General features: G+C 49.6%; 1 protein-coding gene across 3 annotated transcripts in view; it reads left to right on the top strand.

The window, feature by feature from the left end:
* Positions 1-2380: 2380 nt before the first annotated feature.
* SEZ6L (seizure related 6 homolog like) overlaps positions 2381-11453 on the top strand; it is a 176596-nt gene continuing 167523 nt past the window's right edge. For 2 of the 3 annotated variants that reach the window (XM_074321071.1, XM_074321070.1), the window contains exon 1: positions 3172-3487. In XM_074321071.1, coding sequence (XP_074177172.1) covers positions 3394-3487 — 94 coding nt within the window. In that variant the 5' untranslated portion in view covers positions 3172-3393. Of the gene's footprint in view, positions 3488-11453 lie in introns of all 3 variants that reach the window. The other variant, XM_074321069.1, reaches the window with a different exon arrangement.

The following is an 11453-nucleotide window of genomic DNA, read 5'->3' as shown; positions in this document are numbered from 1 at the left end:
AGAGAGCAAGAGAGTGTGGCACCTAGTAACTACTTGATAAGATACTTGAACAATATGTGTAGATAGATGGGATAGAGGGATGAGTGTGTGGGTGGGTGAATGGATGGATGGGTGGGTGGGTGGATGGATGGATGGATGGATGGATGGATGGATGGATGGGGAAACAGAGTCCTAGAGAGCCTGGTGACAGCAAGTCAGCAGAGGACAGGACTCCTATCCCAGTGTTTTCTCTCTCACAACACCAAACTTCTGAGAATGAAACGAAGTGTTTTCCTTACAATCTGAACTGGGCTAAGTGCGTTAGCTCACCAGCTCATGGGATTCTCTCTATAGCCCGATGAAATAAGGGCTATTGTAACCCCACATGTCACAGGGGAGTTATCCATTTGTGTCAATCACCCCACATGATAAGTGTTATTTTTGTATCTACCCTTCAGAAGAGGAAAACAAGGCTCAGAAAGGTTAAATAACTTGCCCTTCTTACCCAACAGAAAAAGGTGAGGTCAGGATCTAACCCTTTGTCTCCACTAGACTGATTTTAACTGAGCTGATTGATCAAGTGGCAACATATAAAGTAGACAGAGTTGTGGGCACACATCATCTTCTCTGCAGAGAAGGTGGTATTTTCTCCCCAGGCAGCTCTGGGTAGCAGGAAGACCACCCAGACACCAGAATCCAGGCTAGAGGTGCCCTGTGGTAATAGAGAGAGTACAAGCCTGGACAAAAGGTAGACCAAGTGTATGATATTGAGCAAGTCCCTTTGCCTCCCTGAACCTCAGTTTCCTCATCTGTAATATGGGTATCAAAATTGTGATGGGAAAGATTTTTTATCTATGGGCTGCTCTGGTCCTTTGAAGAATTTTATTCCTATTTCTTCTTGCAAAAAAAAAAAAAAAAGAAGAAGAAGAAGAAGAAGTATTAATATTGCCCCTAGAGGATCCCCTTACATTCCCACCGTCACGATTTCAGATTGCCAGATCTGTGTCCCATTCTCTCAGGACTTTTCCCTGTGCCTTGTTTCAGCTGGCAAAAGGAATGCGTACATCCTTGCCTGTGCATCCAATGGGCTGATGGTTTATGGTGACATTTCTTCCACACATGCCACCTGCAGACAAGCAATGGTCTTCTCGAGGCTCAATACCTTTACCTGAAGGAGTGATTCTGATGATGGACTTTCAGTCTTTGTGGCTTACTGCTAACAAACAGGTGTTGACGTGCCAAGGGCCATCCACTGAATTATAGAATAGGGGCAGCCATCAAATTTCTGGGAAGCAGTGTGTTGAGGTGGAATGGGTTCTAACTCTAGACTCAGACTTGGCATTGAATCGACTTTGCCCTACCACTTCCGGGTCAAGTGACCTCAGCCAGGTTGGGACCTTCTCTAGGGCTTACATGGAAACAAGCACACTCCACTGTCAGGATCATTATGAAACTGACATGAGCAGCCACAAACTATGTGGTACACTGTAGATGCACCTGGCTACCAGTAGATGCACTGGTTGCTTTGCCTCCAGTGTGGAGCTGGGCACGTGTGGAGAGTGAGTGTTTTTCTCTCACTCACTTTCTCCCTTTTCCTTTGCTTCCATCTTCCTTGCTTATTTATGTTTCCATTTATGTTTCCATTCAACAAGTGTGATTGTGTGCCTACTGCATGCTAGCCCGGCGCAGCCCTGGGTGTTTGGTGACGAGGAAGGCAGGCAAGGCCACTCTGTACAGAGCTCCCAGCCTAACACAGCAAAGCAAGGGGTGGCTTCACCTTCCCCAAAGGAGAAATCAGCTCTCATGCCTCTCATGCCCCCTCTTTATAAAAACCAACCCACTGTACTGCCAGGAATGGAAACTTCTTGCAGCCCAAGAGTGGGTTTTACTGGGGGCTCTCTGTCCCCCAGAAACTAATACAAGTCTGGATCTGTAGTGAGTACCCTGTAAAAGAGCATTGAATGAGTGAGTGAATGGGGAGCTTTGAGTGGGGGTGGGGTCTTTTGATCCCCCAGGGCCAGAGTGCTCCCTCTCCCTGTCTGTCCTCCCCCACCCAGTACTCAGCTCCCCCACCCATTCTTTATCGGGACTCCTAGCTCCACCACTCTGCTAAAGACATATTCCTTTTGCTGCTGCCTGCAACCTTCTCTCCATCTGCTCTCTCTGCTTGCTCAGGCAAGGTGGAGTGGGGGTAGGGAGAGGAAGGGCTTCTGACGGAGGGGAGAACCCCGGGGAGCTGGCTGGGTTTGCAAAGGTAATCCACACTGTCAGTCTCCAAGCCGGTCCCCATCTAGTCCTTGGCCAATGCCTGTCCCCAAGCATCTGCCTATCTCCTGGCCGCCCTCCGCCCCCCACCTCCATTTGTGGAGAAAAGACAAGTTGCTGAGAATCAGGGCTGGGCACACAGAGCAGAGGAGGGTGGGCCTTGAACGCCAGCTCCGATGAGGGAAGTGGGTGTAGAAGGGATAAGGGGCTAGCTTAGCTGAGAGGAAGTCTTGGCTGGCTCTGGTGCCCTGCTGAGGACGCGGATGTGAAAGATGAAGCTCACATTAGAACATGGAGACATTTTAACTGACAGTCTATGGTTGGGCTTCAGAGGGATACAGAGTCCTCAAGTCGTGGATGCAGAATTTTGGGGCCATTTGTATTATTCCAGGGAGACCGGCATCTCTCATGGGATGCATAGAATTTGAGACTTTCTAGGTTACAGGGACTCACTTTGGAAACACGGGAGGGCTGGCAGGGAAGAGGGCTGGTTAGGGCCCAAAGGGCCTGGGAGGATTGAAACACGGCTGAGAGAACGGGACTTGGGATCCATCTGGAAGCCTGGGCGACGATAAGCGTTAGGCTGCTCACAGGCTGGAGGATGAGCTAGATGTTGAGGCCTCCATCTCACCGTCTGGAAAATGGTCAGGACTCGCTCCAGGCTCGCCTCGCCAGCGCAGGGCTGCGGTGAGCATCCGCCAAGAGGCAACGCTCGGCCCCCAGGACGCAGCGGGAATTGGCGTTAAACTTTGCAGGGCCGGCGGCCAGAGGAGGAGGCGAGCACCCGGGGCGCAGCAGCCCCTCTCGCTCGCTGCCCGCCCGCCCCCTCCCTCCCTCCCCTGCACTCGCTCGGCACAGACTCGGCCCCAGTCCCCTCCCTCCTCCCGCTCGCTCTACGCTCGCTCGCTCGCTCGCCGGCTCCTCCTCACTCGCCCGCCCGCGCCCAGCACAGCTCGGCCAGAGAGATCGCGGGGCTGAGCGCGCGTCCGCCCGGGGGCTCCGGCTGCTGCCCTGGTCCGCAGCCCCCTCCCTCGCTCCCGCCTTCCCTGCCTCGCTCGCTGCCTCCCTCCCTCTCTCCTTGCCCCGCTCCCGTGCTGTCCGCCCGCCCGGCAGGCAGCCCGCGGCTCCGCGTCCCCAGCAGCATCCACGATGCCCGTGGCCCGGCCGCCCGCCGCGGGACTCGGCGGGATCTCGCTGCTCCTTGCTCTGCTCCTCGGGACCCCGGCGGCCGCTCTGGCGGGAGGTAAGCGCCTGGAGAGGCGGGGCGGGGGAGGGGGCAAAGTTGCAGCGAGCGCAGGGCGGCTGGGGCTGGTGGCTGACCCGGGCCATTCACGCACCACCTGCCCGGACAGGGAGCGGGGTGGGGGGACTGCTGCCCAAATTCGGGGCTAAGACCTGCGTCCCCTTGGCCCGGGCTGATGGGAGTGTGGAGGCGGGGATGTGTCTGATGTACTCCGGCGCTTCTCTGCTTCGGTTGCGGGCTCCCTTTCGGTCTTTCCCGCTGTGGGGCTGACTCCCCTTTGCAGCCCCAGAGAATCTCCTTGGAGTGGGGTAGCCTCCAAACCCCAGATTCCCAGAGCTCTCTGCAACAGCACTCGGGGCTGGGTGCCAGATAATTCTCACCCTTTCGGGGAAAGGAAGACAGGGGGGACAGCTGACCCGCCCTGCAACTGAAGATTAGACTCAAGCAGTGCGTTAGGGTGGGGGTTGGGGGGTTCCTAATGCCGCTCCCTCCCACTCTAGGACACCTTGCTCCTTTTAGTTCAGGCTGCCTCAAGGGACCGGGTTTCAGAACACATCCCAACCAAGTGTCTGGAAGCCGAACTTGGGTGTGGCTTTCGCCTGCAGGCCAGCTGAGGGGGCTCAGCGTTCTCAGAACTTGGCAGGGGTGGGGTGGAGTGGGGTGGGGGAGAGGAGATGTTAGGTCACGGTCAGGAACCTGAGCGAACCCATTTCTTTCTCTCCCTGGCAACCTAGTGTCTTTTAACACTATTATGAATTGGGGGGGGGGTACTTTCATCTACCACGTGCTTGCCAGTTGGGAAGGGGGATCCAAGTTTAGAGGAGAATGGCGGCTCCTCCTTCCCAGACCTGGAGCCACACCCTCTTTTCCACCCCTCTGAGGTCCCCCAGGAAAAGTTGGGGAGGGGTTTGACATGGAGAAAGGAGTACATCACCTAACTCACCCAAAGCTAAACCCCATGAGCTTCGAGGGTTTGGTCAGCCACTAGAAGACCCAAGAGGGGAGAGGAGCGCTGTTAGACCACCCGACTCGCCTTCTGAAAGGTCCAACTGCCTTTTCCAGAAACCCTCTCCTCACGTGGGAAAAAGCAGGCAGTGGCAGGGACTTCCCAGGCTGAAAACAGTCGGAGAGTGCACTCTCTGTCCATCTGGAGCTCTGTCTCTCGTTTGAACTGTCTTGACCTGGAGTTAGGGAACAGTGCCCCTTTTCCCCGGGATTTCTGGACCCCTGGTGCGCATACACCTGCTTTCAGCACTAAAGGCTGCGGACAGCTCTCAGCTCCGAGGGGCCTAGCCCTGGGTCCTTTTCCCTTCAACTGTTCCCCATGGCCTGGAGTGCCCTCCACAGCATAAATCAGGTATTTAGTCCCCCACCCCTTTCTATTTAAACGTGGAGCCTGGAATGCAGAGAGAAGGAAATAATTCATCACCTTTTGTTTAACAAAGAATGTCATTAAAGAATCCCCCACTTATGAGGCAATAATATTCACAATTTACACCAGGTCTGGACAATTTCTCTGGGAAAGATGGGGGAAGAGAATTGATTTAAATAAATCGTTTCCACCACAGCATACCCTTTCTTAATTAGCTGTCTTTTACCAACGATGGCTTGGTGGCCTTGAGCAGAGTTCAGATCTCCCTTTCTCACCCCTCTTTTCAATCTGTGTTGTGACTAATACACACACAAAAAGAACGTAAAGCTAGCCAGTGGCTTGCTGACTTTTCTAAAGTGATTCTAGCCTCTGAGGATCACACTCTCCAATAAATCACCCTCCGGGAAAAGTGTCTTAATGGCACATATTAAATTGTCATCCACGACAAGGATTTCATATCCTCCTTCGTTCACTGGCTTCAAACAAAATGTGTGAATGTTTTAATTTTTAAGACATTTTATATTATTTTGCCAACGGCTCCACACTATGGCTAGCCAGCATATATTTTTAATTAATTTCAGGCCACTGCCAAATTAAAGTCAACCAATGTATTACTTCAGAAGGCTCATTAACAACTGTGCTGTTCTGACTCTGAGACTCTCTGAGTCATCGGGAGGGAGTAAGGGTAGCCAATGAGCTTTGCCAATTCTGATGGTGCATTTGGAAACAATTGACCTTCCACAGTAAATTCTATTTTTAACGTGGAGCCCAACTTCCACTAATCGTCAGATGGAGAACTGTTCCTCCAGTTCTGTGTTGTAAGCTAGCCCTTCTGTTTTGTAAATACTTGAAAGGGACTTGTTGCTACATTCTTATGCAGGTCACGTGACTCTCTGGGCCATTTTGCTGTAAGGCATGAATAAGTATAAAGTGTAACTTGTTTTTGAAGAGGCTTCTTATTGTCTAAGATATGCACATGGGGAATAATTGTAACTACGCGCTAAGACTGCAGAGGCTGAGTGTAATTTCTTTTCTCTTTCTCTTGAATTAATAAAGCAAATTCAATAGTGCTCAATATAACTCAAATTTGCTGCTTCCTCTAGTCTCTAACGTGCGTTGTTGTTAGATTCACTTAAAGACCATTTTCATTTTGGATCAGCATTCTTTTCCATGGGGTTTTGGCCGCCCCTGCCAGGGGCCACCTAATCCAAGCTTGAAGGATTCTTCTTGTGTTTCCAGGGCTCAGTGAGAGATTAGGAAAATACCATTGCATTCCTTTCCTCTGTCTTCCAAGGTAAAAGGATGTTTCTTGCTCAAAGTGGCTTGTTTTCTGGGTGTGCTCACACGTTCATTCCTGCTATTCAAAAAGCTATTCAAAAGGGCTCAGTTTACGGGTCCTCATATTTGGTCCACAATTTTTGCAGCTCGCTAGTGGTGCAGACCTCCACTAGAGGCGCTCAACGCTATATAGTCGGTGATGGAAGGCAAAAGAGGCGAATTCTGACCTCTGGAACTACCAGGTGTGTGCAATACCAAAGGTCAGCAGAACTGATTTCTCATCAGCTTGGAGATGGCCTCGCCGTCACCTCTACCTTTCCTTTTTCTGCTTACCGCCTTTGATGCCTATGTCTCAGAGAGAAAGTATTGATGACACTTGATATGTGCAGTGAAAAAGAAGAAGCAAAAGCGGAAAGAAGACAGGAGAATGCTCCAAGAAAGGCAACATTGGAATACAGAGTCCACCTGCCCTTTTTATACCAGTTCATGATTTCCTTCATGGAGCCAAATTGCAAAATACCAAAGAGGCCACGGCAAGGCTTTTCTGGAGGAGTTGGGCTAAGCTGGGCACTGGAATTAGATCTATAGAGTCCTGGTAAAGAAGTAATGTGGTTTGGGAAGCAGAATGATCTCAGTCCAGGTGCAGCTTCCTGGTTTCTGAATGTGTGACCTTCAGCAGGATTATCTTCTCTGAACCATCTGTGGAAGGGGGCGGGGGGGGGGGGGTGATTTGATGGTCCCAGCCTGGAAGGAAGATTGCATTGATTATAACACTTGTAAAGTGCCTAGCACATAGTAGGTGCTCAAGTAATGTTTACTCCCTTTTCTTTCCGGCTTTCCAAAAATCAAAGTGCCTCTATTCGTAGGTGCCACGAAAGCACATTCCTGACGTCAGGTTGGTGTGAAGCAGACGTTGCCATAAATATCCAGATAATTTACGCCCAAGAAGAAGGAATAGAGGCGGGATAAATGAGTAGCTCTAGTTATCTCTATGCTGGCTGTGGCACGTGAGCATGTTTCATCACTTGATACAGAGTCCTTTCCTTTCCAAATTCTCGTCCTGTATTTCTTTGAACCTCAATATTACCGTCAGGAAGCAGAGTTCGTGGAACCAGAGATGTAGGATGGCAGGTTAATGGTTGGAAAGAAGAGATAAAAAGAGAGTCTTCTGGAAAAAGCCATCTACCCATTCATTCATGTATTAAACATGTACTGAGCACTTTCTATGCATGTAGCAGGCCGCGTGTTGGGTGCTGGAGACACAGAGTAATATGATGACGTCCCCACACCGATAATGGCAGCACAGTGAAAGGCCAGCAGCCAGTAAACCACCCGCGTCCATGCTGTGTAATATGTGCTTGGGAGGGGGGGTATCAGAGTGCTAGGAGATCCCACAGGTGGATATGTTTGATTCTGGCCAGAAGTAGTTAGGGAAGGCTGTCCTGTGCAGGTAGCGTTTGAGCTGGCCCTGAAGGGATGTGACAGAGCCCAGCAGCTGGAGGGAAGATTTCTATAGTGGGCTTATGAAAATCCTGAAGAAGGCTTCACTTTCAGAAGGTATCATGCACCAGTGGAGAGAGGGGAACAGAAATGAGTGGGAGGGGAAGGTAGACAGGCACACATGCTCACACACGAGAAAGATAATCAGACTTGTCCATTCTCCTTGAACTTCCCTGGCCTTCGTGGGCTCAGAGCTGAAACAAAGGCCTGCGAGCCGCGGTGTTCACTCTTGCCCACTAGAGGTTGTGATGACACCGAAGGAATCCTCTCCGAAGACAACCAGGCCCGGCAGCTAAGTACAGGCAGCAGTGCACAGCCCAGGGAAAACACTGCTTTACTGGATTTGCATAGTTGCATCCTCTGGTTACTGTGGGTCCTCAGAAGCAGCCCTTGGTGATGATGAAGGAGGGGGTGTGGAGACAGAACAGGGATGCTTTTAGGGGTGGGTGAAAGGATGATGGGACTGGAGGTCAGTGGACCCACATGACATAATTTACAGTTGACCCTTGAACTACATGTGGGTTAGGGGCACTGACACCCCCAAAAAAGTTATACATAAAAAAAATCCACGTATGAGTATAACTTATAACTTTTGATGCCCCCCAAACTTTACAAATAGTCTACTGTTGACTGGAAGCTTTATCGATAACATAAACAGTTGATTAACACGTTTTATACATTAATAAAGTAAGCTAGAGAAAAGAAAATATTAAGGAAGAGAAAATATATTTACATACTGTACATATTTATTGAAAAAAATCCATGGATATGTGGACCCGTTCGAATTTCAGGGAGGTAGGTACTGGCATGGAAAGCTGAAGGCGCCGAACACCCCCGTATGTTTCTCTCCTCCTGGCCTTGTTAGGAGAGAATGACAAAATATAACACTGCTATTTGCCATTTGGTGTGCGCCTACTATGTGCCAGAGGACTGTCCAAGTACTTCTCGTATATCCACTCATTTGATCCTCACCCAAACCTATCAGGTGAGATCACTAACTAGACAGTACAGATGAGGCAGTGGCGTCTGGAAAAGGTACAGGCACTTGCTCAAGGTATATAGGTGATGGAGTCAGGATTCAAACCCAGGGCTGTGTGACTGCCAACTCCAGGCTTGCTCTAGATGCTGGGACATAAGGGTGTAGGTATCACATAGCCATAGCCAAATGGAGAGCTGATACAAGCCCAGAAATCAAGGTAGTTTGGACTCCGGGAGGGGAGACATGGTCTCGCCCAGTGACAAATGCCAGGTATCTCAAGTCAGCACGCCAAGAGAAGAAACAGTTCATCCCAACCTCCCATGCTCTCCCTGGTGGCTTCTGGGTGAAGCATCCTTCTAGAGAGGACCAGGTTAAATTCCCAACTGGCTGATTTTAGCAGCATGACCTTGAGCTATATGCTTTAGTTCTGTGAATCTATTTTGGCCTTATATGTAAAATGCGAGGGTCATATGTCCCTTGCAAGATTGTTAAGAATAATCAATGTGTGTAGATATGTGTGGCCTATAGCAAGCACTCAATAAAATTTGCCATTATTGCTACTATAATTCATCTGGCAAACTTCTATCCATCCTTTTTCTGTGAGATCTGCCCTATGCTAGTTATGAATGACCCTCTATGCCCCCCATCATATCTTATCCCTCTAGTATATGTAACTCATGCACTGAAAATACATGAGTTACCAGTTTACATGCCTCCCTCCCACTAGATAATGAACTCTTCAAAAATCTCAGCTAATCTTCTCCACATCTCTCTTAGCGTGTACCTAACCCAATGAACGTGCTCAACCCGTTTGTAAAACTATGTTTAATTACCTTTCACCTGAATCTTAGTTGTGGGGAGGTATAATCAGTCCTAAGATCTGAATTTAATTTCCACCTCTTGCTCCTACATCTTTGTGGTCTTAGGCAGGCTGTACAAACCTCAGTGTTTCATCTGAAAAATGGGAATAATTACAGTGCTGCTATGAGGAAAATCAATGAGATAATAGATGTGAAATCACTGACGAATTCTACAAAGAGGAGGAGGAGGAGAAAGAAAAATTAGAAGATGAAGGAGAGAAATACACTTTGAAAAAAGAAAAACAAAAACCCACCTTTGGGCAAACACAGCGCCCCAGACAGGCTCTCTAATGGGTCCTTGCTGAAGCCATCTTTCTTTCCAAAAGGAATATTGGCTGCAATTATTTCTCCTGTAGCTTAGCTCATTTCAAAACAGGAACTTTCTGGACACAACCCTGGTTGTTGTAGAATCCACCTTCTCTTTGGTCCCTGACAGCTGCAAGTACAGCAAATGTCCAGCTGGAAACTGGGGAAGTATAGCAAAGTGAATGAAAACCCAGGCTTTCAAGTCCGGACAACCTGAGTTTAAATTTGTTGCTTTCTGTTAGATGCATGACCTTGGACAAAGCACTTTGTCACCAGGGGCTGGCATTGGATCTTGCACAGGGGTTATGGTCTGTGGTCCGTCCACTTCCCAGGGATCAGGTCACTGGGGTGGGGGTCTCCTATTCTAAAGTGACTTCCCCCCTCTTTTAAGAACAATGGAATCCCTGCTTTCCTCAAGTGTATGTTCTGAGACCCAAGGAGCTATGGCAATGAAAGCCTTCAGGATATCTGTCTCCATTAAACCAACAGCATCCATTACCCAAATGGGGTATATACATTATGTGGCCATGGCATAGTGACTGCATAAAAGGAGCTGTAGTAGAAACTGAAATCAAGCCATAGCTCCGTCCCCTGCTGACTTGGCACCCGAATCTTTAAGGCACCAGTGGACCAGCTTGCACCTGGGAATGGTGCCATCCCAGCAGATGGCTCTAGTCAAGCAAACAAGAGTATACCATGGAGGCTCGGGAAGGTACAGGTCCCAGGCCAGGAGCCCCTCATGTGCTTCTGTGCTCACCACATAGGACATGGAGAGCGGCGGATTGAGAAACCCAGCAGGCGTGTGGGCTGTAAGAGCCCTGGAGGGATCACGTGAGACCTAGACGATGTGCTCAGGGTCAGCCTTGGGCAGTAGCTGGGCACGAGGGATGGTCCAGGGGCAGGAGGTTAGAGCGAGGTGGGTGGATACAGTCTAAGAGATGGAGTCTGGAGCTCGGGACCAGGCTTGGTGGGAAGAGGGATGGGTATTCGCTTCGGGACGACAGTTTCCTTGTCTGCTCTCACCCCTTCCTAGTTTGGAGGTGGGCATGTGCCAAAGCTTAGCATCGTAAATTGGTCAGTTCGGGATACCAAAATGGAACATTGGCCCAGGACCAACAGCCCAGCTGGGCAAGGCCGTGTAGCATAATAAAGGAGGCAGACGCTCAAGTCGGAGAAGTATTGGTTCCACCCTAAGTGTGTAATCTTAGATAAGTCACAGAACGCTGAGATGATGGGGGTGGGGGGTGATGAAGGACGAGGATCGTGATTTGTTGTTATTTCTGTTGTTACTCTGAGCTGATCTTCTGATTCTCGGATCAGTGCTGGCTTCCGAGAGAGGAACCATTATTTGTTTTGGCTGTGCAGAGCAAAGATGCACTCAGAATAGTTCAAGAATAAAAAAGGCTTGCTCGAAGAGTACCCTGAATATTAGGCTACGGATATTCCAGGGACTGGCTCCTCTCTCCATTTCTCTCTCGTGGCATCTATTTTTCTCTGTATCTATTGCTTCTGGCTCCCTCTCCATTGCCTGTCTGCTTCTGCTCACTCACCATAGATCTCCCTCATGCCCTCCATTTGCACACGGGCCATTATGGCTTCTCCAGCTCAAACTCGGCATGGGGAGTATCTACTGTGGTAGCCACTAGTCACCTGTGGCTATTCAATTTTAAA

The sequence above is a fragment of the Rhinolophus sinicus genome, linkage group LG16 (assembly GCF_036562045.2).
Source record: "Rhinolophus sinicus isolate RSC01 linkage group LG16, ASM3656204v1, whole genome shotgun sequence".
Taxonomy (NCBI): Eukaryota; Metazoa; Chordata; class Mammalia; order Chiroptera; family Rhinolophidae; genus Rhinolophus; species Rhinolophus sinicus.
The sequence above is the reverse complement of the archived record's forward strand: the minus strand, read 5'-3'. Positions and strand labels throughout refer to the sequence as shown.